At 47.8% G+C, this 26,205-nt stretch overlaps 11 protein-coding genes across 11 annotated transcripts; 6 read left to right on the top strand and 5 right to left on the bottom strand.

Moving 5' to 3' along the window:
• Positions 1-1,378: 1,378 nt before the first annotated feature.
• On the bottom strand, positions 1,379-4,559 carry BJX67DRAFT_355415 (ubiquitin-specific protease UBP14). The gene is made up of 6 exons (XM_071029308.1): positions 4,296-4,559; positions 4,170-4,237; positions 3,977-4,117; positions 3,639-3,912; positions 1,889-3,587; positions 1,379-1,831 (listed from the first exon to the last, which is right to left on the bottom strand). The coding sequence occupies exons 1-6, from the start codon at positions 4,324-4,326 to the stop codon at positions 1,687-1,689; spliced, it is 2,358 nt and encodes a 785-aa protein (XP_070885325.1). The 5' UTR covers positions 4,327-4,559; the 3' UTR covers positions 1,379-1,686.
• On the top strand, positions 4,543-7,356 carry BJX67DRAFT_355417 (replication factor A subunit protein RFA1). Its single transcript, XM_071029309.1, has 6 exons — positions 4,543-4,822; positions 4,890-5,041; positions 5,103-5,193; positions 5,243-5,783; positions 5,836-6,731; positions 6,787-7,356. Exons 1-6 carry the CDS (start codon positions 4,782-4,784, stop codon positions 6,878-6,880), a joined length of 1,815 nt encoding a protein of 604 aa, XP_070885326.1. The 5' UTR covers positions 4,543-4,781; the 3' UTR covers positions 6,881-7,356.
• A 79-nt stretch (positions 7,357-7,435) lies between these two features.
• On the top strand, positions 7,436-9,057 carry dbp3 (RNA-dependent ATPase DBP3; the record flags this gene model as incomplete). Its single annotated transcript, XM_071033098.1, has 3 exons — positions 7,436-8,682; positions 8,748-8,819; positions 8,901-9,057. 3 exons carry the CDS (start codon positions 7,436-7,438, stop codon positions 9,055-9,057), a joined length of 1,476 nt encoding a protein of 491 aa, XP_070885327.1.
• On the bottom strand, positions 8,901-11,122 carry BJX67DRAFT_355420 (Rft protein-domain-containing protein). Its single transcript, XM_071029310.1, has 3 exons — positions 10,112-11,122; positions 9,207-10,052; positions 8,901-9,155 (listed from the first exon to the last, which is right to left on the bottom strand). The coding sequence occupies exons 1-3, from the start codon at positions 10,870-10,872 to the stop codon at positions 9,065-9,067; spliced, it is 1,698 nt and encodes a 565-aa protein (XP_070885328.1). The 5' UTR covers positions 10,873-11,122; the 3' UTR covers positions 8,901-9,064.
• A 4-nt stretch (positions 11,123-11,126) lies between these two features.
• BJX67DRAFT_355424 (OST3/OST6 family protein) lies at positions 11,127-12,673 on the bottom strand. Its single transcript, XM_071029311.1, has 4 exons — positions 12,209-12,673; positions 12,061-12,158; positions 11,634-11,989; positions 11,127-11,580 (listed from the first exon to the last, which is right to left on the bottom strand). Exons 1-4 carry the CDS (start codon positions 12,551-12,553, stop codon positions 11,399-11,401), a joined length of 981 nt encoding a protein of 326 aa, XP_070885329.1. The 5' UTR covers positions 12,554-12,673; the 3' UTR covers positions 11,127-11,398.
• A 117-nt stretch (positions 12,674-12,790) lies between these two features.
• On the top strand, positions 12,791-14,557 carry BJX67DRAFT_136174 (uncharacterized protein). The gene is made up of 2 exons (XM_071024592.1): positions 12,791-13,229; positions 13,286-14,557. The coding sequence occupies exons 1-2, from the start codon at positions 12,945-12,947 to the stop codon at positions 14,438-14,440; spliced, it is 1,440 nt and encodes a 479-aa protein (XP_070885330.1). The 5' UTR covers positions 12,791-12,944; the 3' UTR covers positions 14,441-14,557.
• Positions 14,558-14,733: 176 nt separating this feature from the next.
• On the top strand, positions 14,734-16,527 carry BJX67DRAFT_388582 (RlmE family RNA methyltransferase; the record flags this gene model as incomplete). The annotated part of the gene is made up of 6 exons (XM_071034380.1): positions 14,734-14,919; positions 14,985-15,035; positions 15,106-15,132; positions 15,186-15,578; positions 15,631-15,792; positions 15,852-16,527. The coding sequence occupies 6 exons, from the start codon at positions 14,734-14,736 to the stop codon at positions 15,927-15,929; spliced, it is 897 nt and encodes a 298-aa protein (XP_070885331.1). The 3' UTR covers positions 15,930-16,527.
• Positions 15,995-18,417, bottom strand: BJX67DRAFT_381878 (putative autophagy ubiquitin-activating enzyme ApgG; the record flags this gene model as incomplete). Its single annotated transcript, XM_071033099.1, has 7 exons — positions 15,995-16,081; positions 16,136-16,498; positions 16,546-17,013; positions 17,064-17,208; positions 17,267-17,982; positions 18,035-18,143; positions 18,227-18,417. The coding sequence occupies 7 exons, from the start codon at positions 18,415-18,417 to the stop codon at positions 15,995-15,997; spliced, it is 2,079 nt and encodes a 692-aa protein (XP_070885332.1).
• Positions 18,418-18,797: 380 nt separating this feature from the next.
• On the top strand, positions 18,798-20,807 carry BJX67DRAFT_135825 (deoxycytidine monophosphate deaminase). Its single transcript, XM_071024588.1, has 7 exons — positions 18,798-19,141; positions 19,201-19,528; positions 19,587-19,948; positions 20,000-20,132; positions 20,187-20,274; positions 20,323-20,373; positions 20,424-20,807. Exons 1-7 carry the CDS (start codon positions 18,898-18,900, stop codon positions 20,466-20,468), a joined length of 1,251 nt encoding a protein of 416 aa, XP_070885333.1. The 5' UTR covers positions 18,798-18,897; the 3' UTR covers positions 20,469-20,807.
• A 108-nt stretch (positions 20,808-20,915) lies between these two features.
• BJX67DRAFT_381879 (imidazoleglycerol-phosphate synthase) lies at positions 20,916-22,710 on the bottom strand (the record flags this gene model as incomplete). The annotated part of the gene is made up of 3 exons (XM_071033100.1): positions 20,916-21,005; positions 21,063-22,511; positions 22,588-22,710. 3 exons carry the CDS (start codon positions 22,708-22,710, stop codon positions 20,916-20,918), a joined length of 1,662 nt encoding a protein of 553 aa, XP_070885334.1.
• Positions 22,711-23,604: 894 nt separating this feature from the next.
• On the top strand, positions 23,605-26,181 carry BJX67DRAFT_136172 (cleavage polyadenylation factor subunit MPE1). Its single transcript, XM_071024591.1, has 6 exons — positions 23,605-23,620; positions 23,687-24,085; positions 24,158-24,458; positions 24,511-24,611; positions 24,668-26,101; positions 26,166-26,181. Exons 2-5 carry the CDS (start codon positions 23,914-23,916, stop codon positions 25,975-25,977), a joined length of 1,884 nt encoding a protein of 627 aa, XP_070885335.1. The 5' UTR covers positions 23,605-23,620; positions 23,687-23,913; the 3' UTR covers positions 25,978-26,101; positions 26,166-26,181.
• The last annotated feature ends 24 nt before the right edge of the window (positions 26,182-26,205 follow it).

A 26,205-nucleotide genomic window follows, 5' to 3' on the forward strand; every position in this document is an offset into this window, starting at 1 on the left:
TATATTATTTTTTTATATTAAATTAGATATAATCTAGTAGAATTTTATAATATATTTTTTATATATTATCTTTTTTTAGTATAATAAGTAGATTTAATTTTTAGTAACTTTTATAGTATTCTAATTTTTAAATACTTGCTTAAGCTATTTTTTAAAAACTTTATATTTATTAAAGATTATATTAGTTATAGGCTTTTTCTAGTATTATAGTTTTTTTTAATAATTATATATATAGGATTTAAACTAGTTAAATATAGGTTTTTTAAAATAAAAGATAGTAAATATAATCTTATTAGACTTAGATATACTTTCTAGATTATTAATATAAAGGTATATATCTATTATAGTTAAATAACTTTTTAGGATTATTTATTTACCTTTAAATAGTTCTAGTTTATTTATTTTAATATTTTTAAATAATTATAATATGCTAACTTAGTTTAATAAAAAGTTAATTATATTACTTAATTATATAATCTTTTTAAAGTTAGTTAGTTCTTAAGTAATAATAGACTTTCTAGAAGTAATAGCTACTAGATTTCTAAAAATATTACTATCTCCTACTATATTAATAGTAGATACTTTTTTTTACTTAATTAAGGGTCTATTATTATTAGATTAGGATCTACTAATTAATCTATAGAAGAATATCTAAAAATATTCTTGATAGAATAAAGAAAATATAAAATATTTAGGGTTAAATAAAGTATAGAAAGAGGTAGATAATTACAAGTAATTAATAAATAATAGATATATTATTAATCTAGTTAATAATAGATAGTAAATAAAACTTCTAAGTATAGGTAATAATAGTTCTTATATCTTTATTATTATTATAGCTATTATATTTCTTAGCTATACTAGCTATACCTATTATTATACTTATTATAGTTTATAACTTGGACAACTATAATTATATTTTTTAGTATTATATTAATATATCTATATTGCTATGATCAGGTTGGCGTAACATGCCTCTGTTAGTATTGTGGCAGGCTGCTGCGGCACACCAGATTCATTGGCTGCTGATGCTTGAGTTTCCTGACACATTAGCTGTCAATGCCCGAGTTCTCTGACAATTATAAAGCTTTACTACTTAACAGGTACTTAATATTTTATTATTTTTTAAAGTAGATATTGCAAGCTAGATTCTCTCCTCTTGCTTAGCCAATCCTTAACCCAATAAATATGGTTTTCATGGCATGGTGGTTGGTTGAATATCAACATGTTAAACAACATGGTCAAAATTGATAAGGTGGCCGACTTGGTCGGGTGGCCAGTTTGGTCGGGAAATATGTTACTAGAATATTATATATTATATAAGCTTGCCTAGTAGTATGCTCGTAGAATTAATAGCATGAATATACTACCTGAAATATCAGGCTGCTCCACAAAGTACTATACATGGTGTCTAATAAAGAAATAGTTAACTAGTTACTAGCTAACCATGCCTTGAAAACAAGAAGAGTTTGTTAAAAAATTATAAAAAAGAATTATACAAGGCATATTGTTATACCTTATGGGCTTGGCGGGGCCTAAGCCCTAGCACCTTGATAAGAGTAGCTTTTCAGGCCATGAGCCAACTCTGTGTACTCGGGCTTCAGCCCATAACAACCATCATCATGTTCTATGCATATTTCATCTCATATTACTATTTAGCACACCCTACCCATGCTCGCGTTACAGCTAGACTCTGGAAAAAAAGTAGAGGTAGGCAAACTTTTTCATCTCCTGCACATCGGCCACTTCCACGACCTTCTCATCATTGAACATAACCCATGATAGACCCGAATTCCCTGGCAATCGTTTCCGTACGAAAGCCACATAATGCCTAGCACATCCTGTTATAAAAATTTGCGATACATGGTTGCTGGATTCATGGACTTACCCTGCGTGTACTGATGATCCCTTATGGCAGACGATTGATCGAAGTTGGTAGGTTGCTGGGGTGGTATCGAATCCGGGCGTTGTCTCTAATGACCCATGCTGGTTACTGGTGTATTGCTGCGTATCGCCGGTTTCAACAATATCATCTGGATGGCTGAAAACCCAGTCAATAGCCCGGTTGATATCGCCACCCGTTGCGGCCAATGCTCGGACAGCACGCGAATTGTCAATGCCCATGTCGTTGAGTTGTGCTATCTTGGAAGGGTCGTGTGCATGATATGGAGCATCTCGTGTGATTTGCTTCTTTTTGATGGGCTCATCTACACTGGGATCATCCACGTGCGACAAGAGCCAATTCATAGCAGCTTCAAGGTCGGCGTTCCCGGTCAAGGAGAGAGCCTTCTCACTCCTAACCTCCGGGAATCCCATTCCTATCAGCTGACCGAGGAGTTCCGAATTTACTTGGAAATCTCTGTCGGAATCACCGTCCTCTGGGAGGACTTCTTCACCATCAGTTGGCCCGGCGGAAAGGTATGCGGTCAAATCCACCGGCTCATCGTTCACCTCGACCGGGATATCTAGTTTAGTTGGCACCCAGTTAATCAACTCGAAGCGCCGGGCGTTGATCACCAACTGTGCAGGCATTGTCCTGAAGGATGAACGCTTGGAGAATTTTTCCTGACTACCGCAACAGGTACAGCGAAGATCAACGACTTCCCCGGATGTAAATGCATCCAGGCATTCAAAAAGTGTCACGGGCTCGAATGAGCCATCAGACGCGGTATCGCCCAGGTTCCCCACTCTGTGAGCGGGGACGGGTATTGAGACATTATCTTGTACATCAAGTCTGTAGCGGACTTTCTTGCAATTGAGGCACTCAAGTCGCTGCTCCATGCAGAATCTGAAGGATTCGACAGGATTATCGAGACCACCCGGATGCTTGGATAATGTGATGAGCTTGAAAATATGTAGGAGGAATTCAAATGCATCCTGCTGCCGCATAGTTGAGAATTCAGCATGATCGCGACCGATGAGATGCTTGAACATCGATGGTGCCAGGCCTTTCTGATGCAAAGTTTCATGTGAGTCGGAGGAAGTCATGGTGTTCTTGTTTTGCCGTGAATACCGCCCGGAGAGAATTCCATCTGCCAGTTTGCGCAACTGGGTTTCAAGATCTGCAGCCGGATCTTCTGAAAAGGGAGGTCGCTCGTCGGGATGGTAATATCTGCGTTGAAATTCTGGTAGATCAAAGAGACATTGGACAACGCTCGAGAGGTAGCAACTGTTCCCTAAGTTGGACAAACCCGTAAGACCCGGGCCGAATATCGAATTGAGCTCATGCCCATCTCCTGTTGTCATAGTAAAATCCCACCTTAGATTTTGTTCAACCTGCATTTCCATCAGACTTTTTTCCGTCTTCTCGCGGCCTGCCAAGTTTATTCCCCAATGGGCTAGGTGGGTAGCAAGATCAGGGTCAGTCCTCTCTTCATTGCATTGATAGCAATAAATATCTGCCGAACCGTCAGCAGTTATTGACCCTAGCTTTACTGCAACAGCATGGGACGTCTCATCGAAATGACTGAGGCCGTGTGAATTCCCGCCGGTACCCCCAAATTGCGTACGACCACAACCAAGGTTGCCGCATTCGAGACAAAGCCAGAGATTCTCTTTCAAATCACATCTTGAGCATTGGCTAAGATCTATAGAGATTACGTTAGGATAATCCAAAGAACTTAGGATGGAAAGATTACCTTGTGACTTGATATGTCGTGGCTCCTGTTGAACCAAACTAATAGTATGCTCACAAGGAATAAACTCCTGCTCCCATGCCTTTATCTCTTCTCTTTTGGAAAAAGTTGTAGCATTCATCACGCCCACTATGATTGGTTGAAGCTTGCTATTTGATGCCTTGGTGGTTTCCTGGTCGCAAGAATAGCAGACAAGACGGGTGCTTAAATTATAGCGATCCTCATCTGTCTCTGCAGTAATGGCAAGCTTTGAGATCTTCTGCGGCGGCTCCTCCCGCTGTCATCCCTTAGCAACCTTGAATTGCGGTATCGATTAAAGGAGCGGTCTATATGCGGCTTACCTGAACCTCTTTTTGGGTTCTTTTGATGTTCAATGCCAGGGGATGGCCAAAACGCTCATAATGTAACCGTGCATGGTCGCTTGACCCAGCACACCCACCATTGAAACAGGAGAGACAAACGTTGAGGCCGGACTCATCGTCCTAAGGATTTGTCAGGATTGCATCCACGGAAAGAATGTAAAGAGCTACAAACAATAGAGTCAAAACATTGCGTACAGTCTTCTCGATATACAACCTGGGAGCTGGAAGGTGGCTGTAAGTCTGCCACGAAATGTTGTTAGCTCGTGTGCCACTGCTGGGAATCAGGGGTCAAACTGACCTAGCGCATCGACATGGAGACAAGCCGCCATCTTGGAGTCGGGAGCAGAGTGGATGATATGATGTTGACAAGAGAAGGAGCTGGTCGTGAAGATACTGGAGAGCCGCAGTTGGGATCAGATTACTAAGAGAGTTTCCCTTTGGGGCTGGATGGAGCTTTGCTCGCACGGCGTTCTTTGCTCAAAGGATTAAAATCATCTGTGGATAGGCGGGGTCGAGCAGCTCTTCGGAGGTCCCTCAGGCGCCGACGGGAGCTCAGTGGGCACATGCAGGGTGGGGTCCGACCTTGAACCACTTAACGCGTCCTTTCCCGGTCGCGTCTCTGTCGGAACGCGCCCATCCCGATCAACACAATTTGGCTCCAAACACACACTCGGGGGATCTGACCCCCTATCGAATTCTATCTGCCGCTCTTTCTATTTGTACGTCTTGTACGTTGACGCGAAAGCTGACTGTCAGAACGGTCAGACATCTGAAATATACGACGATGGCTTTATCAGCATCACATATCTCTGTGGGGGCACTCAGGTAATACATCATTTTCTTCCGGCTTCCCCGTTCTTGCCTGCCGTATCGACTGCTAACTGTATTGTAGTGCCATTTTTGATGAGACAAAACCTCAGATTCCCGAACCCGTAGTCCAGTGTGTCCAAGTCAAGCCACTCCCGCCCCAAGTGAACAACCAGGAACGCTATAAGGTTGTTTTTAGCGACATTACGAACTATGTCCAGACGATGCTTGCAATCCGTATGTCCAGCATTATTGAAAGCCGTTACTAAGGAGCAACGTTTTCTAACACAGTTTTCAGAAGCCAATCACTTTGTGACAGGTGGCTTGCTTCGTAAAGGGTGCTTTGTGAGGCTGAAATCTTTCCAGGCGAATCTTGTTAAGGGGAAAAAGTAAGCTTCGTCCCTCTGGGCACCATTGACAGACCTCACCATACTATAGAATCCTCATAATTCTCGACCTTGAGGTCCTCAAGGAGCTGGGCGAAGCGGAAAAGATCGGTGAACCGAAACCTCTGGAAAGTAAACTTGAGGTGGAGGAAAAGCCACAGCCCACAACAATATCTAGTAACGGGTTCTACGGAGCTAAGGTTCAAAATGCACCATCACACACCAGCTTTCGAAACCAGCAAGTGCGGCCTGTGCAGGGTTCTGCATCAGCAACTATTTACCCTATCGAATCCCTCTCTCCGTATGCTCATAAGTGGACGATCAAAGCCCGCTGTACCAGCAAGTCCACTATTAAATCTTGGCATGGAAGGAACGGTGATGGTACTCTATTTAGCGTGAACTTGCTGGACGACAGCGGCGAGATCCGGGCCACTGCGTTTAATGAGCAGTGCACTGCGTTGTATGATCTCTTCCAGGAGGGTGGAGTTTACTACATATCTAGCCCGTGCCGTGTTCAGCTCGCTAAGAAGCAGTTTACGAATCTTAACAATGACTATGAACTCACGTTCGAGAGGGACACTCTTGTCGAGAAGGTTAGTAGAAACGGTGATGTCGACCACGCTTCGCTAATTAACATCTGCATAGGCAGAAGACCAAAACGACGTTCCGCAAGTACGTTTCAACTTCACTACCATTGGGGATTTGCAATCGGTCGAGAAGGATACGACAATTGATGTCATTGGAGTATTGCGAGAAGTCAGCGAGACCACCCAGATCCGGTCGAAGACGACGCAGAAGCCCTACGATAAGCGTGAGCTTACGTTGGTTGATAACTCATGCTTTTCCGTCCGCTTAACTCTTTGGGGGGCTACAGCGCTGAATTTCGGCACCGCACCAGAATCTGTGGTTGCCTTCAAGGGGGTAAAAGTTTCTGACTTCGGGGGAAGAAGTTTAAGCTTGCTCAGCTCGGGCTCGGTGACTGTCGACCCTGATATTGAGGAAGCTCATAGACTTAAGGGTTGGTATGATGCACAAGGTAGGAATGAAACATTTGCCACTTATGATCGCATGGCGGCTGCAACGATGTCGGCCATGAAACCCGACCAATTCAAGACCATCGCGCAGGTGCGGGAAGAGCAGCTGGGAATGTCGGAGGAGCCAGCTTATTTCTCACTAAGAGCGACCATCGTTTACATAAAGCGGGAGAATTTTGCCTACCCTGCTTGTTTGTCGGAAGGTTGCAATAAAAAGGTGACGCAGCTTGATCCCGGCCAATGGCGCTGCGAGCGCTGCGATAAAACCAATCCGCGCCCAGAATATAGGTACATTTTACCTGTTAATGTCAGTGACCATACTGGGCAGCTTTACCTCAGCTGTTTTGATGACGTTGGCAGGATGGTGGTGGGAGCAACTGCGGACCAGTTAATGGAACTGCAGCAGAACCAAGACAAAGCAGTTGATGAAATATTTCAGAATGCCAGCTGCCGCACTTGGACCTTCAAATGCCGAGCAAAGATCGACCATTACGGGGACCAACAACGGTAAGTTGGCTGTTTGATGCTTCATCTATTTTTGTGCTGATTCCGTGGCATCCAGTATTCGATACCAAGTGACAAATGCATATCCAGTCAACTATTCTGACGAGGCATCGCGTCTTGCAAACCTGATCGATAGCTACAATCTCTTTTAGCTATGATATTGGAGGTAGCAAATGGTGTTTTCTTTCTTGATATGCCCTACTCCTTGCAGTGTTGTTCACATCAGCCCATGGTAATAACTATCTACATGTTAAGGGTTCCTTCCTTATTGCTTCTTATTTGTTAGTAGGCATGATTTATCAAAGTCCGGCCTGTGGGAATATTGGTATTTGGGAAGTGGACTGTTGATTCATTACTATGATCAGGTAGGAACAGCTTTTCAGCTTCATACTACAGAGAGCAGGCATTGTACACGAGTATTCAATAAGTCTCGTGCAGAAGTCACATAGTGGAAGTGGGAATGGAATACCTTTGATGACTGGAGCTTGCATTTTCTGGGGAGTCTGAGGTCCCCCTGTTTTCCAAGGGTATTGGCGTAGTTTTCGCCCCCTGCTCTCTGGTCCCCTGCCAAGGCAAAAGAGGACATCACTGGCTGAGAGCACTCGTGCAGAGAACCACCAAAAGTGCCAAGAAATAGAATGAAAAAAAAGTGTCTGCACTTTTTGAGTACAACTCATCTGGCCGCAATCAAATCATTCCTTGAAGTGATGACGAAACGGAATCAGAAAGGCCGGTCTGCAGAGTTCAGGCCCAACAAAAAGTCAAAAATTGCAAAGCACACTGAGGATGACTTTCAAGCTCCACAGCTCTACGCGCAGTCTCCTGCTCTCGATAATGTTCCTCAGCCAGAGATTGACCAGTTTCTCTCCCAGCATTCAATAAAGATAACCGACTCCGTGCCGGACGCTCCCCGTCTACGTCCAATAACTTCGTTCTCATATTTACCCGAAAGTAATTGTGAACTTTACGGCCCTCTGGGCGCTTTTTCGTCGCCGACTGCCATCCAATCTGCCGCATGGCCGCTTTTATTTGCAGGCCGCGATGTGATCGGAATCGCGGAGACCGGCAGTGGGAAAACGCTCGCCTTTGGCTTACCTTGTTTAAAGAAGGTCCTTGATTTGAAACAGAAGACGAACAGACAAAAGCCTTGCCGACCGACCGCAGTGATAATCTCCCCAACGAGGGAGCTTGCAATGCAGATATATGACCAGCTGTTGAAGTTTGCTGGGGGAGTGGGTGTTCAGACAACCTGTATATTTGGTGGTATCAAGAAAGATGAACAACGCGAGGCTCTGAAGTCTGCTGGTATTGTCGTCGCGACGCCGGGAAGGCTGAAAGACTTGCAGAGCGATGGTTCCGTGGATCTTGGCGGAGTTAAATATCTTGTCCTGGACGAAGCAGATCGTATGCTAGACAAAGGATTCGAGCAAGATATCAAGGATATCATCTTCCCGATGCCGGTCTCCAGGCGTCAAACTGTCATGTTTACCGCGACTTGGCCCCTTGCCGTGAGAGAACTCGCCTCAACATTTACGGCGTCGCCGGTCACCGTTACTATTGGCGGTGACCCGCCTGCAGACCCTCGTGCGAATAGCAGGATTAAGCAGGTTGTTGAAGTGGTCAAGCAGTCCGAAAAAGAGCAAAGGCTCGTGCAGATTCTTAAGAAGAACCAGCGGGGGACGTCGGACAAGATACTCGCGTTCTGCCTGTACAAAAAGGAAGCGATGCGGGTCGAGAAGCTGCTTCGAGCCAAAGGCTTCAGGGTCGCAGGTATTCACGGTGATCTGAGCCAACAGGAGAGATTCAAGAGCCTCGAGGCCTTCAAATCAGGTGCGGCTACTGTTCTCGTTGCAACCGATGTGGCGGCTCGTGGTCTCGATATACCTCACGTGAAGTTGGTCGTCAACGTCACATTCCCACTCACCGTTGAAGATTATGTTCACCGAATTGGCCGGTAAGGCTCCCAATATACCCATGCGTTGGGTCATGTATTGTGCTGACGTTTTTCTCCTTCGCCAGGACTGGCCGTGCTGGAGCTGATGGACATGCTATAACCCTTTTCACGGAGGCCGACAAAGCTCAGTCTGGCGCGTAAGTGAAAACCTGCAGCGTCTATTGCTCTATGTGTCGAGGACCTCATATCTAGCTATGGAGTTTACTAAAATTTCATAGATTAATCAACGTTCTAAAGGCAGCAAACCAAGAAGTACCGGAAGATTTACTGAAGTTTGGGTCAACTGTGAAGAAGAAGCAACATGACGCCTATGGCGCTTTCTTTAAGGACGTGGATTCGGGAAAGACAGCCACAAAAATTGTTTTTGATGACTAATTACATATTAATCGATTTTTGACCTTATGGCCTTTGATTTGAGCACCTGATAAAGTTTGGCGGAATGCGTCATGATGTGCTTTCTTTCGGAATGCAGCCTGCGTGTAGATACATTAGAGCCCGTATCAGGCGAGGGGTGAACGACTCACAAAAGAAAAACATAACTTCCTCCAAGACCGAGTTGTATAAGGTCCCCATAGGGGTTGGCCCTAAACTCCATCATGGATAACACGGCGGTTATTGTGGCGGTGGCAGCGTAGGTCCGAGGCCGGAGGGTGAACTCGTGCAGGGCTAGTTCAAATTTGTGTTGGGAAAAGTACCGCTGCACGAAGCTGAAGCTCCAGACTATCCGGACGGACATATTCACAATATTAGCAAAGACCAGACCGCGGGCTCCCATTTCACAGACAGCCAGGAAGATATAGGCAACTAGAACGAAGCATGCCGAAAATATCCCCATCCACGCAGCCTGCCTTCGAAGATCTGCAGGGCTCGCCGTTGATGAGACAAATGCTTCACCGATACCATTGAAAGCCAGAAATGGTATATAATAACAATAGAGTGCGAGTAAGCCATCCACTTCAGGCACGGCCCACCGCTGTCCACCCAATAGGTGAAGCATCTTGGGGATCAGAGCCGGGCCCAGGGGAATTATCAGGACGGATATTATCAAATATCCACGCATAACATTAAGCAAATGGACTTTGGCGGCTCTGATACTGGCATCCTGGTCTTTGGTTCCTTTGGAACTAAGGAGTGACGAAAAGATAACCCTGCTACTCTCTTCGATAGGCTGGAACAAGATACGAGCCACTAATCCACCATAGTTGGACGTCAAAGAGTAAATGCCCTGATCCTGCAGACTCGTCATGGCTGCTAGGATCATAGAATCGCCTTGGGTTAGCAAATGCTTCACGATTGACTGGAAGAAAACATTTGCGGATAACAAAATCAGCGTCCATGGCCATCTCGCCGCGACGTACGCTACTTTATCACTAGCAACTGTTAATATCTGTACGGTTATGGCTTGGTATTGAGATAGTGATCTTCTTACCTCGGTGTTATCCGTGACAGCAAAAATGAGAACTGCCACTCCCTTGACAGAGGCATTATAGCCAGGAAGTACCCACAGAAAATCATGAGCGAATAGGATAAGTAGCCCAGCGCAAAGGGCAGAACCCCAAGGTTGCGACCAGTCCAAGAAGCCCATATGGATGTAAAACATGTAACCAGACTTTTCACAAATACGGCACTTATCTCAACAGCCGCCCGTTTGCTGTACAGCATATATTGCTGCACCACTGCAAAAAAAGGCTCTGAGCAGAGCTCAATAAGTGATGCAAGGGCTGTCACCGCCACGCTTGGATGGTAGAGTGGTGTTTCCAAGACCTCTTCGGAAGCGAAGCGCACATAAAACGCACCAAACACCACACCTGTGATGATGCCCATGCCGACGCCTAGGTAGGACATGTTCACTACCGACTGGGAGGATTCTGCCTGGGATCGTATTTGCCTCTGTTCTTCGCTTGATGAAGCCCCGTCTTTATTTGTACTGGTGGCAGGTGCAGATGAACGTAGTAGAGGCTGTCTCTGAATAGCGGTACGTATGCTTTCTCTGGAAAAGTACAGAATCGAGATGAAGAGCAATTCCAGCTGTGCTGCAATCCCTAATATAGACGGCGACAGGCTCCTAAGTATTATTTGATTAGAGCCGAAAATGAACAGTCTGGAGGCTAGCTGCACGAATATTAGGAGCGTGGTCCCAGACGTTGTTGATGCCAGCATATTGCTGGCGTTTTCAGTCAACTGTGACATTGCTGGATAAGGCAACAAGCTGTTTCAAGTGGTTGTTTTTGCGGACGAGATAGGCTTGTGTGATGTGTTGTGGTGGCCAATGGACGGATCCGAAATCTTGCTTGAACCATGAAGAGGTGGCTGAGCTTCCAGACGCGTGTTCCTTCCAAGAGTCGAGAATTATGACCACAGCAAGCTGAGCGAGCGTGCAGTCAGCATTTCCACTACTCTACGGAATACACTCCTGATCGGACTGAGTAGATAACCGACGCCGAAACGATGCTATCTGCCTCCTTACTATGTTTTTTTTGTTGAAAATTGCGCTTATATTTCTACTGTCCCCAAACCAGCTAGGGCGAGCAATCTGTATGAGCTGCTCTGGGCCTGCGAAAACCGGGGACCGGCCTTCTGACTTCCTTATCTCGTGTTCAACGGGGAGCTTATTATTCATTGTACATCGTGTTAAGGTTGTGGACAGAAGAGATAGTGTACACGGAGTTCGATCCAACGGAGCGAGGGAGATACCAGCAGATGGGCTGCGGGGGACCTAGAAAGGTGGGAGGAAGAACGGATATCCGCCATTTTTCACCCTAAACACACTTAGGAGGAAGCTGTATGTCCCGAGTAGCACCGCGCCCCAGATAACCACGGCTACCTGCTGGGACTTGTTGTCGGCGATGCGGGGGACCTTCATAGCTAGGGCTATTGCAGAAAAGGAGAGCACAGCATCTGCGGCAGCACAATTAGTTTATCCACGCTCACTACTGCGATAAGCAACTTACAAATAGCAGCAATTATCTGTGTTTCCATTCCAAATTGGTTTGAAAACCCGCCTGCAAAATAGCTGATGCCACCTCTTCCGTCCCCAGCAACGTAAGGTACTTTGCGGATGTGGTTAAACATGTGGCCGCTAGTGAACAAAAGAATAGCAATCAAGCTAAACGCGGCCCAAATATTACGGTTCCTCACAACGGGAAGGACATAGGGTGATAGCACGGTAAATAGTGTTACTACACCCATGAGTATTGTGACCCCAGAAACAATTCTCATGTAGTTGATCGGGCGGACGAGTTGCGGCTTTGGTCCGTCGGGGAGATTGCGGTTGATCCAAGCGTAGACCTGCTCAGCAGAAATCGGACTGTATGGGAAAGGATGAGCCGTCAGTCGGTCGTTGTTACCAAGATGAGAGTCTAAGGGACTGAGGCTCACCCGCTAAAATCAAACCTCAATGGACTGTCGTCAATTCTAGCGTATGGGCCGGTTGTTGGGGGGAAGACAAGCAGGACGGGCGCGGTCTGAAGCATGAGCTATATCTTGACATTAGTCGAGATACCTTGCAGATAGCATCGGCGCATACTTTTTGGAATACGGATTTGCCATTATTAAAGTCGAGTGTACCAAAGAGTAGCTTCGTATCGTCTGGTTTGTTGCCTTTGTTCCAACTTCGCGCAATGAGATCAAATTCGGGCTGAAAATCGCGGCAAAGCTCGCATCCGAACCGGGCTTCCATGGCTGTGAGAATTACCGCCGCATAATAGTCACGAGGTTTGGCGGTAATATCATCGTAAGACGAGTCGTCTAGCTGGAGGGGGCCGAGACGAGAACGAGCATAGTATTGCTCGAACTTGCCGGGATCCGGCGAAGCACCGAATGTGATTGGGAAAATGTAGAGGAGCGAGGGAATGACGGTGGAAAGCTTCATCTTGACTCGATATTCATGGAAATACTCGTCCAGATGCCTGCTAATTCGGCCACGGCTGTGTTTGAAGAGTTCAGTGTCAGAGCAAAGTCAAGACTTTGTGCCACCTGGCGGGTACTGTCCGAGGTCTCAGATGTCCACTAGCGGACGTGGCGGGTCCCGGCGGCGGTCTTGACCTCCCGGCCCGTGGAGGCTGATCACCAGAGTGGCTGTGACATGCCACATTGTTGACGGGCGCCTCCTTACCTCTCTTCCTTTGAACAGTACGCTTGATTATCTCATGCGCCGACATTATGGAGCTCCTAATCCACGAATTGGGCACCACAGCTGAACAAGACGTATAACACCCCAACGACGAATCTCGCGTAGACTGACGCGAAGCTTATAGTACCGGATGGCTCTGACAACCGCCCGATTTGAGAAGGAATATGACCTAGCGTATTCGCGGACAGTGCGACTTCTCGACGCTGAGCGCGACCGAGCGCGATGCGTGGAGCAACTGCTTCTTCGTATCGAGATTGAAGGCTTACAATCGCGACTGCACCACACGGAGCGGGAGCTGATTCAGGCTAGAGAAACGGAGGCTGATGCTCGATTTCAGCTTGATAGGGCTACTGGAGAGCTTGGTCGTTTGCAGAGCGCTGCCCAAACATCATCGCGTGAAGTAGAGAACCTGCAAGTACGTGGTGCATGCCTCATACGTTTTTACGATTCCCCCTCTGACGCCTCTCATAGCTTGAGCTTGCGTCTCTGAACGCTGTTTCTTCTGAATCCCAGAAAATCCAAGCTGAGAAAGTTCGCATTTCCAAAGAAGTATCAAGCCTGAAGTTGGAAGTTGAGAGGCTAAGGTCTCAGAACACTTCTGCCAGTACTCTCCTTGCGGAAAAGCAAACCCTTGCCCGACAACTAAATGGACTAGAGGTACAGCTGGAAAATGAAAAACGCGCTCATGAACGCACACTAGCGAAAGGATCCCAACACATGGAAGAGATCAAGATCTTGAAAGCAAAGCTTGAGGAAGCGCGGCGGGAGCCCGATCTGGCTCCCCAGAGACAGAGCAGTACACACACGAAAAACCGCCCACTTGCGGTGCGCAAAGAACAGGCTCTTGACAAGCACGAAAGTGCCGCTAAGCCACTAGAAGCGGCGATGGAACGGTATCAGGACGCTGTACCAGACCTCCAGCAACCCCAGCAGGTTCGGAGTGCCGCCGAAAGCAAAAGATGTTCTGAGCACACCAGCATTGACCCTCTTCGAGGGCTTGCAAGTCATATGAATACCGAGCTAACCATTGCAACTCCCGGGGCGGTTCGTGCCAAAGAGAAGCAAAGCCGAAATTTCACATTACCGGGCCAGAAATCATCTTTCTCAGTAACGCCTTTCCTGAACCGCACGAGCGGCCTCGAGGGGCAAACAATGAGCTCCGATGACGAACTCAATGAAGCTCAGAATACGGGGAGGGATAGCCAGCTTTCGGGTCCCCCTCCCCGTGTAGAGCGCTCTGGTAGATCACCCTCATATTCCAAAGAGCCAAAGCCATCGGTTTCCGACCAGTCCTACAAGGCAGGCAAACATGGATCCATGAAGTCTACTTTGGACGGCGATACGCGGATTGCGCAGAGGCAGAGACTATTAAACAGCCCTGATGAAGCTAGGGCCCACAATGTCTCGCTCTCTCGCTCCAGTACGCATCAAGCTAAGAAGCGCAAACTGGGCTTTCAGCGTGACAGGAGCTTATTTGACGATGATGATGAGGACAACGCCCAGCAGGATACAAGGAGACCCGGGCGAAAACCTCCTGGTCTCGGACAGGCAGGCCTAGCCGGGAACCGCGCATTTACAGGGCTTGCAGGATTTTCGCCTCTGAAACGGGACAAGAAGCGGTTTTAAAGCTGTGTTGGTATCTTCCGTGCGTTATTACTTCACTAGATAGCTGAACCTCTGAACTCCTCCCCGCTTGGTCGCCCGCATACTTTCGCTTCGTATAAAGAGTGTATACTGGATTTATCCGCCGGCAAGGCAAATTCTGACGGAAATATTGAACTATATTCTGCCTTTGAATAACTTTAAAAAGGATTTACCGAGGTGCGAGAACCAGTCATCTGCCAAGACCAGGATCTCCAATGCCACGGCTGTCGGCTCAACTTCTGATGACTACTATTTTCAGAATTACACTTCTGGCCATGGCATTACTGGTACTCACCGCGGAGCTTACTGGCAGATCTCATTGTATTCGTCAGGCTCAGCAAATCATCCAAAGGAGACTTTCGTCCTCGAAACGGTGGCAGGTCCGCCAGCTGAAGGACCATTTTACACGAGAGGCAGTGGTACAGGGTCTCAAAAGTCGAGCCGCATTCAAGCTCTTACAGGTATGTTGAGCGGAATCTTCATATGTTCTACACATATGCAACTACTAAAACTATCTCGCTCCCAGATAGACGAGAAACATCGCTTGTTTAAAAAGGGCCAAACCGTGGTCGATTTAGTATGCCGCTCCTCTCTCATGTAGCGATATCCGACACAGATCTTTGTTAACCCCTGGGACTCAAACGTAGGGATACGCCCCCGGATCGTGGTCTCAGGTATGAATGCAGATTTCGCTCAAAAAGAGCACCCCCGTTGACGTCCTTGAAAGGTAGCCTTGACTCGGACCCAGCCAAACGGTAGGGTCCTCGGTGTTGATATAATCCCAAGCCAGCCGCCGAAAGGAGTGTCTACCATACAGGGCAACTTTTTGGACCCCGAAGTGCAAGCTTACGTCCGAGAGTTTGTGCGTGATCCTCGGAGGGGCAGGCCTAGATATGTCGACAGCCACGGAGACACCGAGTCTATTCTTGAACAAAACTCTGCCAGTGATTATCAACAGGATGGAGATTCCGATACCCAACGGACGGTAGATATAGTTCTTAGTGATATGTCCGCTCCCTGGGTTCAAACAACCGGGTTCTGGAAGAGAAGTCTAAGTAACCCCTATAACAGGATGATGAATACCAGCGGGGTAGCCTTCAGAGACCACACCGGTAGTATGGTGAGTTTCTCGGCCCGTTGACCCGGTGTCTGCTAAATGTAACATCTTGCAGGATCTTTGCCGCGCCGCTTTACAGTTCAGTTATGAAGTTCTCAAAGCCGGTGGACATTTTGTCTGCAAATTTTACCAAGGAGCCGAGGACAAGGACCTGGAGAAGCAGCTGAGAGTATTGTTTCACAGAGTACACAGACTCAAACCGGAATCGTCTCGCACCGTATGGGAACTTGCTCATTAACATACATTCCATTAGTAGCTGACTAACTTCGATAACAGGAATCGAAGGAGGCATATTTCATTGGTCTTGGCCGCAAACCGCAGGCCCAAAAGGAAGAAGTGTTAAGGACTCCCTAGTTGCCGAAACGGCGAATTCGTACTCTCTTGGCTTAAACCAGAACGAGCTGTTCAAAGCGATATGTTTAGCTTTGACCCTCCGTTATCTCTTCTAGTTCCGAATCCTCATCCCACTCGATGTCGTTCAGGGCTGCTTCTGCCGTTTCCTGGACCTTCGAGAAATCAGCAAAATCATACAACAGAAGAGGTAGAAGAAGCTTAAATACCTTTTTGAGGCCGCTCAATGCTTCAACATAACCAACCTCGTTCAATGCCCTTTGCACGAAATTCCACCCTTCCTTCTTGTACTCATCTATTACGTTCTTGGAACACGCGCTGCAGCTTTTGTAGCTCCGCCCAACAACTGAAACATTCTCGAATGTGGAGAGAAAACCCCTGATTTGATGCGGGACAATACCAAGAGGGTGGTCATGCTGATTCTTATCGTGAGTTTGGGTTGCTGGTGCGGCCGCCCCAAGAGGATGCTGGAGAAGAGAGACCAGCAACTCAACCAGGAGAGCTGATGCTATGGCGGCTACGCCAGGCCGTGTAACAGTGCATTGCTGATCAAGTGTCTGATCCTTCTGGGACTAAGGATATTTAGTAGTGTTACTGTGGATCTCAACTCATGACTTACATTCATCGGTGCAACGACATCATTGCAAAAGTAACATCCAAGCTCTTCTCCTGGATTATCAGTGTTTACATCACCATGTCTCATCACAACAAATGTGTCGAATCCTAGTGCCGCATTCATTACGATTTTGTCCGCTGCCTTTCCCATCACTGTTGGTAACCAGCGCGATTCCCGTGTATCCATCAAAAGGAAGACGGCGTCATGATCATCGACAAGCTTTTTGAGGACCTCAAACTCCGACCGCGTTTTTCCCGTGTCCAGTACTGGGTGACCGGCCATAGGTACAGACAGCACATGGCCGATAGACTCGACGCCTGGATAGATATCCGACAGGGCTTGGGCGGCCCGATAGGCTTTTTTCGCACCACCTTCAAGGCAGTCCGCAAAAGTAAAGAGCGGCTGCCTTACAGGATTGGAGAACGAAACCGTTCCGCTATCTACGAATGTGATTTTCTTTACCCCCCATGCCTGAATCTGTTAGCATTCGTTGAAAAATTGGGCATAATGAACGACCGTACCATTAAATTCCGAGCGACATAGCTTCCAAGAGTTCCAGCTCCGAGTAGGAGACATTTCGTGCCCTTGATCTTGTCAAGCTCTAAATTTGGACTGATTCGCCATTTCATCAACTTCAGGTTGAGGTCGACAGACTGGTCGGCGAGTCTATTGGAAAGGTTTTGAGATTAGTGCTGTATGATTAATCTCCTTCAGATTACTTTACCTCTTAGGATCCAAGTATTCCGTGAGGTCAACGAGTCTCCCTGCCAGCTTCCCAGCTGGATTACGCTCCCACCCGGTCACCTTGGGCATCACTTCATTCGTCCCCCGGAGCTCGATAGGCTGCTCGGACGCGTTTACTCCGAGAGTCATCACAATATTGCGGCCACGATCCCGCTGGGATGGGCCATCGCGATAGCGTAATATCTGTGCCTTTGTAAGGCCCCACCGTCGTCTCACAATGATGAGTAGGTTGCGTAGCATCCAGCCAGGCGCTTCATCATAGTTTGAAGGATCAACAAAGCAGATAAAGCAATCCTCAAAGGCTGCACCTTCGAAAAATCCATCTTCATAGCCTGAAAGAGGCGCAACTTTCCAAGAAACCTTGTTGTCGTTACTAGAACTGACCCGTCGAGCCAGAAAAAACCCTCGTTGTCTCGAATCTACACCTTGAGCCCACTCTTGTACTGAGTCACTGAGGGTGCCTGTTTCGGTACTCGGTAGGTATTTTAAGTGCGCGTGCTTTGTTCCCACAGAGCTCGGGTCTGCCCCCTCATTCGCGGTACCGATGGGGGCCCAGGGGGGTTCGGAATGAAGGGCAGGGAAAGCAAACCAGTAATGAAATCTATATCTTTTCAGATCCGCATAGGAGAGGATGACGAATGAGGACAGAAGAGACGGGCAGGAATAGATGGTGCCGTCGTTGATGGCGTCCCATATCTAAGAGAGAGTTATCACTGTCCAATAAAGCTCCAGCTTCACCTGAACTAACAGTTTTCCCGGACTGCCGGAGCATACCAACTTTATCCGTATTCACATACTCTTCAATAGTATTGACGTTCTTTATGATCCCTTCAGCTCGGTGATGGCTAGCGGGCACACTATATTGCAACGAATGAGACTTGACTGACTCCGATATTGACGAGACAAAACTCCGGAAAATACGAAAAGAACTCAGACTCACTCGTCGCTGGTGAGAGCATTCCCATGTATTTGGATTCTGCAGGAGGAATTCGGAGAGTCTGCAGGGCGAAGTTCGTACTGCCCTAAGACTTTGCGCGCAGAGTCATCAAGCTTGTCGTGGTTTATTTTTAGGGAAGCTAGGGCAGTATAGAACGGAAGTTCTATATCTGAAGCGAACGGGGTATACTGCATCGTGGTCGCTGTTCGGTGGTGGTTGACTTTAGGTTGGATCAGTGGCTAGAGCGGGGTTGTGCTGTGCATGGCAGTTGGATGGTCAGGGATGTGGCTGCTGGTAGGGTAGACCAGCCCAATATACTTCACTCGGCACAATCAATTTGTATGGAGCCTATCGAGCAGGGACCCGGGTGCTGGAGGAGGTTGACCCTGTGCTTGGCAGTTGATGAGTCCTGTCCGTGCTATCGTCTGACAGGGTTGAGCGCTGTTGGCGCCCTCATTACGTCACGCAGCTAAACACAGGACTGTTAAGTATGACTTCGAAATCCCGCGCTTGCCCTTTGATACGAGTAAAACCGAATATCTGGTGTGCGAGCCGTACTTCAAATCCTGGTGTCCAATACTCCATTATTGCTGGTACTATTGCGATGTCTCGATCTTCAACAAGGTTCATGATTCACAGGGCGAGTGGCGTGTGCCTGTTTGGAGTGGATTTCAATGGTTCCCCGTCCCCACTTGATTTTTCTTGTTTGTTGGTTTTGGTGGGCGCCTGGGTTACCTACCCGTACCTCCAGGTCATGTCCACCCACTACTTCCAAGAGCCTGTACTATCTGACTTGTACTATCCTGCTCTGCACTTGTCAGCCTTCTTTTCCTCGCGCCGTCCCCTCCGAGTGCTGGGCCATCCTACCTGCAACATCCACTCAGTACGGCAGAATAATGCTCCTTGGTTTGTGTGGAGGTCAGTCGGGTGAAAAGTAAACTGGTCCCGATCTGAAGCGGAGGCTGACTGAGTTGGAGGTATCTGCTCGGGGAAGAATGCCGTTGCGGAATATCTAACCCAATATCAAAACTTCCGACTTCTTGAATTGAAAAATAGCGATTTCCCCCATGTCGATGGTGACCCTCGATTGCGATATAAAAATGACACCGTCCCTCGAGCTTCGCGATTAGAGTTCGAAACTGCTGAGTCTCTCCTTGATTTCGCGACAAAGAGATGGCAAGAGCACTGGGTTACCACGCACATATGGGATGCTACCATCCTTGACCGTTTTCTGCAGCGCCCGTTTTTCCTTCTAGTGAGCGTTGATGCCCCGGTCAGTCTACGATGGAAGCGTTTCGTGGCTAGGTGAGCTGCACAGCACCCTTGTGTCGCCCCTCAGAAATCTTCCTAACCCTCGCTCCAGGTGTCAAAGGAGGCAACTTGAACCCCCTCGTCTAGAAGAGTTTGTTCTTTGGAACGACAAACAATTGTATGAGAAGGATGTTGGTCGCGCCGTTCTCACAGATCGAGCGCAGCTGCGACTCTTTAATTCATCTTCCTCTCTAGACGAACTGCATACTGCTCTCAGAGCGCTTAATTTGGCCGACGAACAACGTTTGCGCCCAAACTGGGATCAATATTTTATGGAGCTGGCATCGCTCGCCGCACAACGAAGCAACTGCATGAAAAGACGGGTAGGTTGCGTTCTTGTTAGAGAGCATCGCGTCATCAGTACGGGTTATAATGGAACCCCACGGCACCTTAAAAATTGTAATGAGGGAGGGTGTATGGGCCCCCTAGAATATCAAGAAGCTTAGCATGCTTACTTTTTGCTAGGCCCGAGATGCAATAGTGGCGAGGGAGGAGGGCTTGGTTTGTCGACATGCCTTTGCCTTCACGCTGAAGAGAATGCCCTGTTAGAGGCTGGAAGAGAGCGCATACGGGAGGGTGTAATATTATACTGTGACACGTAGGTACAACCCCCCTTAGAATATACCCGATGAACTAATGCATCTTGAGAAAGATGCCCTTGCTTGACCTGCACCGTGAAGATCGCACAGGTTGGAATCTCGGAGGTAGTATATTCACAAGGGTATAATATGGACAAGGATGTATGTAGACTCTGACCTTCATGCGGACGTAAGCTGACGCAGCTCAAGAGCGCAGCGATTCTCGAAGCGGCTGGAATCCGCCTCAGGCAGTTTTCTCCCGTAAAGACCCTATCGTCCTCCTGGCACAATCAAATGCTAACATCCCGTAGCCACGAAATGGTCTCATTTACCTCGAAGAATCGGGTGGAACTTGAATAATGAACTAATGCACCGCTGGCCTAGTCGGTCTTGTACGGTTAAGCTTAGATTAATATCACGGGCACCCTCTGTTGTGCGATAACCTTCGTGGAAAACCAGCAAATCATGTAATAGACCCCTCGAAGGCTATCTACCATTCTCGACCTTAATATCGCTATTGTTGGTGGCATGGTAATAAATCCGTAGCGGCTATACCCAGATCTTGTAAAAGAGCAAGACAAGATTATGGAAAGAGCCCACGGGGTGATATGCGGTGTGTTGGAGTTTATATCGCGTACAAATTTCTTGCAGAATTGTTTAGGTGGTAGTACAAAGTTTGGGACTTTCACTCACTGCTCGGTCGTAGCCTAGTAGCAATGCAATACGATTATCTCTGAATTTAATCTTTAAATGTCTAGTCTAAGGGCCGGGAAATTGCAAGATCTACTCGGATCAACGTCGACTCAAACGTCGGGCTCGAACTGTCTAACAAGGAAGCCTTTGCTATCGAGGTGGTTCTTGACGTCACCAACAGTATACTCGCCACGATGGAACTAAATCCCGGTTAGTATTGCCAGGAATAGTAATGAGGAGAAAAGAAATGTACATACCATTCCAGCGCCGAGAGCAGCATCGGTCGTCGTCCGTTCGAACACTTCCTCAAAGTGTTTCGGCAAACCGGCTCCGCTGGAGGCAATAACTGGTATTGCTATCGCAGCCTTTACGTGATTGATGAGCTCCAGATCAAACCCACTGTTGCTTCCGTCTTTATCAATGCAATTCAGTAAGATCTCGCCAGCACCCATGGCTTCCGCGGCCTTTGCTAGCTGGCAAACATCAATGTCACGAGGCTCTCTGCCGCCTTTGATGGTACACTGATACCAGCAGAATGTCTGCCCAACACCGTTGGGGTATTTCGTTTTGATTGTGTGATGGCCCGTATCTTCCGGTCTGCTCACGTATACGCGCTTCGGGTCAACGCTTACAACGACAGCCTGGTTTCCGTAAGCTTTCGAAATGGTTTCTATGGCGGTTTTCCCGGAAAGAGTTTCGCCGGCTTCGTAGAACTCCTCAGCGGCCATAACGGCCTCCGAGCCTATGCTGACTTTATCGGCTCCCGATTTGAAATACATTGTTGCCACGTCTAGGGCCGGGATATGAGTGCCATCTGTGTCCACAGTGTCCCTAATACCACCACCGATCGTCAAAGGCACGAACACAGTCTCTGATGTCCTTCTCAAAATTTCGAGCATAGGGAGATCAGCCACAGGGCAGTTTCTGAAGGATGTAATATTGAGGAATGTCACCTCGTCAGCCCCTTGTTCGTAATATTTCTTAGCCATATCAACCGGTTTCCCCAGGTTCCTCACTTGCCCTCCTGCGTCCGGGCCATTCTTCTCCCGAACATCATACTGGTCACCTTTAGTGACGACGAGGTCACCGGCATCATTCGTGCGGACGTCGAGACAAGCAATTATCCTGCGAGTAAGTCCATCCTTTTCTTCTGTACGAGCCAAATCCTCCGGGGTGAGGGTGTGGAATTTATCACCATTCAGAAACGCATGAATAGTCCGCAGGCCGGCCTGCCCGCTCTTCTCGGGGTGAAATTGTGTTGCAAAAATATTGTCTCGCGCGACCGCACCGATGAACTTTTCTTCTCCGTAGCTTGCTACAGCCACTAACCAACCATCGCGCTCGAGTGTCTCTGGCTCATACCGCGCCGCATACGAGTGGACGTAGTAGTACTTGCTGTTTGGGTTCAGCCCATAGAAGCTCTGACCTCTAGACAAGTTAACACGGGTGTTCGTTGCGGAATTCCATCCGATGTGTGGTACACTCTTCGTTTTGGCGTTAAACTTTTGCATCCGCACTGGGATCAATCCGAGACCAGGGACGTTGGCATCTTCTTCGGAGCCTTCAAAGAGAGCTTGTAAACCAACACAAATACCCATGAATGGCTTCCCCGAAGTTATGTACTGTCTTAACGGCTCTAAGTAGTCGCCGTTCGAGAGTTGTGAAAGACAATGGCCGAAATGGCCGACTCCTGGAAGAATGAGTTTCTATGGTTTCTACGTTAGTCAAACACGCCCTTGACGAGTAAGAAGGGCGACTCAGATACTGGGAGCTGTTTCTTACTTCTGCATTTTGCAGGTCGCTGGGCGACCTCACCCACTCTACTTCATACCCAACTTTGTTAATAGCATTCACCAAAGAGCGCACGTTCCCAGCGACATAGTCGAGCAAATGGACGGTAGGCATTGTGGTAGATATTCAATTCCCGTCGCAATAAGATTCAAGGTGACAAAAGAGCAGTAAGGCACGAATAGCAAACCTCAATGGCTTGTGCTCTCAAGATTCGCAGTCAACCCCACTACGGTGGGAAGGGAGGGGCTGACTCATACCGAGACCTGTTTTTGCAGCGCCTCAAAAAGGCAGGAGAGTTGAGTGGCCACAGCACCAGGGCAATAATACTGTCACAGCGAACGCGGTACAGAAAGACGTAATAAGTCAAGAGACAACAAGATATACCCCCAGAAACTGTGTCGACTATCGTCGGCGTGGTCATCGAGGTTTCGTCTACCGCCTCCATTCTTGGCTATGGGTTTTGGGACAGCGATCAGTCCTTCTCCTCGCCCTACGGATGGAGGCGCCTTTGGACCGATGCTCTTAAATTAGTTTAACTCAGTCACATGATCGGAGTCTTGCCACCATGGAGAACTGCGACTTCTGCAGTCAACTCACCCGATCAAAGAACTTCATTCTTCACTTTGAAGTCCACCTCTCCGATACTGGAATATGCAGCCGTCTGTTTTTTCTTTTCAGATCATAATCCACTTTCAGCCCCTCGTGCTGTGAACCTCATCTTCTGCTATCTTCCTCCCTGGTTCGGCTCGTACGATTTCCTCTGACCTGGCCTTGATTCTCTCAGTATTCTTCGCCATCTTCTTCGAAGAACCAAATTTTTACCCTTTTGGTTGAATGGCCATTTTGAATACGGATGCTAGAAGCTGCTATATACGCCAGGCTCCTAGATCGCAAGCCCTGTTTGGACGGAACTGGGACACACTCGTTTGACTGAATCAGAATACCCCCCAACGCAGTTCAAATTCCTCGTATCTCGCTCCAAGTTTGCAAATTGTCTTGCCCTTGTACCGAAGAGGCTTACCTTGTTCGTATGCACTGATCTGAATTGTCCTATTCCGAATTAATCAACTGGGGTCTTGGAATCCAAAAGTCCAAGCAATATCATCGACATTATTTTAAACTTCGGTGTCAGAGGATTTTTAAAGAGTTCTCTTTCGAGCCCTAAATCGCGATTCCTATCTGCTATCCCTCCCACATTTGTCATATTGCTTCTGCTATTTCGACCTGCTCTCACTTGTATCCCTCTTTGTGAAAGTGGTTTAACTGCTTAAGATTGACCTAATTACTTGACATTCACTGGACGTTCAATTCAATACAATGTCATCCTCTGTTCACTTCAAGTTCAAGTCTCAAAGAGAGCCTTCAAGGGTCACTTTTGATGGCACCGGTATCTCTGTCTTCGAATTGAAGCGAGAAATCATCAATCAAAGTAGACTGGGTGACGGGACTGATTTTGAGCTTTCAATCTATAACGAGGATACTGGTGAAGGTGAGAGATCCACCGTTTCAATTTAATTATTACGTCCGTTTCGAATGCCGGAGCTAACAAGGATTGTACTAGAATACGATGATGACACAAGTGTGATACCGCGCTCTACATCTGTTATTGCTCGTCGGCTCCCTGCTTCAAGACCGGGGAAAGGAGGTGCTGCTCGATATGTGTCAGGGAAGATGCCAGCTCATGCTCGCAACGCCCCGCGCAATGATCAACCTGTGTTGAACCGAGCAGCCCCGACTTCCAATAAACCGGTCACAAATGGTGTGCAAGAGCTGAATAATGCTCAAACAGAAGAGGAGAAAATCAACGCTCTTTTCAATCTCCAGGCGAACCAATGGCGAGAACAGCAACAAGAGATGGCAAAGTAAGGATGCTTGACTTGTCAAAGAACTTGTTTCGCTGATATATTAATGCAGTGCTACCCCTGTCCCCTTTGGCCGTGGCAGAGGCAAACCGTTAAATGTTCCAGACCATCCCCCTCCGCCGGGGTATCTCTGCTACCGCTGCCGTGAAAAAGGTAAGATTTGAGGATCTCCTCTACCAATCTTACGATAGTAACACGTTTTAATCTAGGTCACTGGATCCAAGCATGCCCCACGAATAATGACCCGAAGTTCGACGGCAAGTATAGGGTAAAGCGCTCAACTGGGATACCTCGGTCTTTGCAAACGAAGATTGAGAAGCCGGACGCTCTCATGCTCGATGGCTCCAGTGAGGACATGCGGAACACGGGCGTTATGGTCAACGCTGATGGTGACTTTATCATTACCAAACCCGATAACGCGGCTTGGGAACTGTATCAAGAGAAAGTCAAAGCGAGCGCGGCAGCAGCAGCAGAAGCAGCCGCGGCAGAGCAAAGCAGAGAGCTACAAGCTCGCGGGTTAGAGTGCCCGATTGACAAGCGGATGTTCTTAGAACCAACGAAGACACCCTGCTGCCAGAAAACTTACTGCAATGACTGTATAACAAATGCATTGATTGAGAGTGATTTTGTATGCCCTGGCTGTGGGACAGAGGGCGTCCTACTTGATAACCTCTCGGCGGATGATGAATCTGTTTCGAAGATAAAGGCCTACGAGAGCGAGAAAGCAGATTCAAAGAAAGAAAAGGAAAAGCAGCAGACATCACAGGAGGACCACCCTGGCAGCAGAGGAGTCGCTCCTGACGGCGGGCCCATCAATGAAAAAGGCGGATCGCCGCCGACGGCGGCAAACCCCAAAAAAAGGCCGGCCGAAGATTCGCCAGTCAATGCGCCTATAGGAGATTCGACTTCGGGCTCGTCTTTGAAGAAGCAGAAATCCGACGAAGGTCAATCGTCTAGTGGGGGCTCCCAGACGCAAACGAACGACAGCTCGGGCGGCTCTCAACCACTCCCTTTCAATCAACAGATGTCTTTTGGAATGCCCGGGATCACGCCGATGCCAGGATTACAGGGGATTGCTTTCCCCGAAACTGGCTTGACCGAAGGAATGGGGTTCATGAATCCCATGGGATTTCCCCCTGGGAATGGGTTCCCGCCTAATATGGACCCAGCCTGGAATTCGATGAATATGATGAATTTCAATGGGCTCCAAAACGGAATGTATAATAATCGCGTTAATGGTTCGGTCGCGGATGGCTATGGTGCATCCGCTGGGTACACTGGTGCTGGGGAGCCATCGATGAACATGTTTACTATGCCACAGATCCCCGGGCCTATGTCACAGAATGCTGGGTTTGGGCAAGGAGTAGGGGTTGGTAATTTCTCCAACCAACAGCGAACAGCTTTTAGCACACCGTTCTCGAGAGAAGAGGACTCTCCTTACTTTCGTCAACCCGTGAATCCACAACGGCACCAAGCCAGACATCGAAGGATAAGGCCGAGCGATTACAGAGAGCTTTGAGCTGATTATGCTGAGGTAGATGAAAATTGAAGAAATCATCAGCTCGTTGGCTTGGACGCCGCGGTACCTGGATGGTGAGAAGAGAGAGAGAGTCAACGACTCTTTTTTCTGGCATGCTTTTATGGTATGTAGGCGACAGATGTACTCTTACTATTGTAAATAACATTACCATTTCCGATAAATAATAGGGCAATGATCCAGTATGATCCTGACTTCAATTCCCATCGA

This window comes from Aspergillus lucknowensis, assembly GCF_044049455.1.
Source record: "Aspergillus lucknowensis strain CBS 449.75 chromosome Unknown BJX67scaffold_25, whole genome shotgun sequence".
NCBI lineage: Eukaryota > Fungi > Ascomycota > Eurotiomycetes > Eurotiales > Aspergillaceae > Aspergillus > Aspergillus lucknowensis.

Bases quoted from the DNA above. Each gene is read 5' to 3' on its own strand.
- BJX67DRAFT_136172 (XM_071024591.1), top strand. From the start codon at position 23,914: ATGTCATCCTCTGTTCACTTCAAGTTCAAGTCTCAAAGAGAGCCTTCA. The intron at 24,086-24,157 runs GTGAGAGATCCA...GGATTGTACTAG, and splicing joins TAACGAGGATACTGGTGAAG to AATACGATGATGACACAAGT. The intron at 24,612-24,667 runs GTAAGATTTGAG...GTTTTAATCTAG, and splicing joins CTACCGCTGCCGTGAAAAAG to GTCACTGGATCCAAGCATGC.
- BJX67DRAFT_355415 (XM_071029308.1), bottom strand. From the start codon at position 4,326: ATGGCGGCTTGTCTCCATGTCGATGCGCTAG. The intron at 4,238-4,295 runs GTCAGTTTGACC...ATTTCGTGGCAG, and splicing joins TCTCCATGTCGATGCGCTAG to ACTTACAGCCACCTTCCAGC. The intron at 3,913-3,976 runs GTAAGCCGCATA...AAGGGATGACAG, and splicing joins GAACCCAAAAAGAGGTTCAG to CGGGAGGAGCCGCCGCAGAA.
- BJX67DRAFT_355424 (XM_071029311.1), bottom strand. From the start codon at position 12,553: ATGAAGCTTTCCACCGTCATTCCCTCGCTCCTCTACATTTTCCCAATC. The intron at 12,159-12,208 runs GTATGCGCCGAT...GTCAAGATATAG, and splicing joins GCAAATCCGTATTCCAAAAA to CTCATGCTTCAGACCGCGCC. The intron at 11,990-12,060 runs GTGAGCCTCAGT...TTTCCCATACAG, and splicing joins TTGAGGTTTGATTTTAGCGG to TCCGATTTCTGCTGAGCAGG.
- BJX67DRAFT_136174 (XM_071024592.1), top strand. From the start codon at position 12,945: ATGGCTCTGACAACCGCCCGATTTGAGAAGGAATATGACCTAGCGTAT. The intron at 13,230-13,285 runs GTACGTGGTGCA...CGCCTCTCATAG, and splicing joins GTGAAGTAGAGAACCTGCAA to CTTGAGCTTGCGTCTCTGAA.
- BJX67DRAFT_135825 (XM_071024588.1), top strand. From the start codon at position 18,898: ATGGTTCCCCGTCCCCACTTGATTTTTCTTGTTTGTTGGTTTTGGTGG. The intron at 19,142-19,200 runs GTCAGTCGGGTG...ACTGAGTTGGAG, and splicing joins GCTCCTTGGTTTGTGTGGAG to GTATCTGCTCGGGGAAGAAT. The intron at 20,374-20,423 runs GTAAAGACCCTA...AACATCCCGTAG, and splicing joins GCCTCAGGCAGTTTTCTCCC to CCACGAAATGGTCTCATTTA.
- BJX67DRAFT_355417 (XM_071029309.1), top strand. From the start codon at position 4,782: ATGGCTTTATCAGCATCACATATCTCTGTGGGGGCACTCAG. The intron at 4,823-4,889 runs GTAATACATCAT...ACTGTATTGTAG, and splicing joins ATCTCTGTGGGGGCACTCAG to TGCCATTTTTGATGAGACAA. The intron at 5,194-5,242 runs GTAAGCTTCGTC...ACCATACTATAG, and splicing joins AATCTTGTTAAGGGGAAAAA to AATCCTCATAATTCTCGACC.
- BJX67DRAFT_355420 (XM_071029310.1), bottom strand. From the start codon at position 10,872: ATGTCACAGTTGACTGAAAACGCCAGCAATATGCTGGCATCAACAACG. The intron at 10,053-10,111 runs GTAAGAAGATCA...AACAGTTGCTAG, and splicing joins CTGTCACGGATAACACCGAG to TGATAAAGTAGCGTACGTCG. The intron at 9,156-9,206 runs GTGAGTCGTTCA...ATCTACACGCAG, and splicing joins GGAAGTTATGTTTTTCTTTT to GCTGCATTCCGAAAGAAAGC.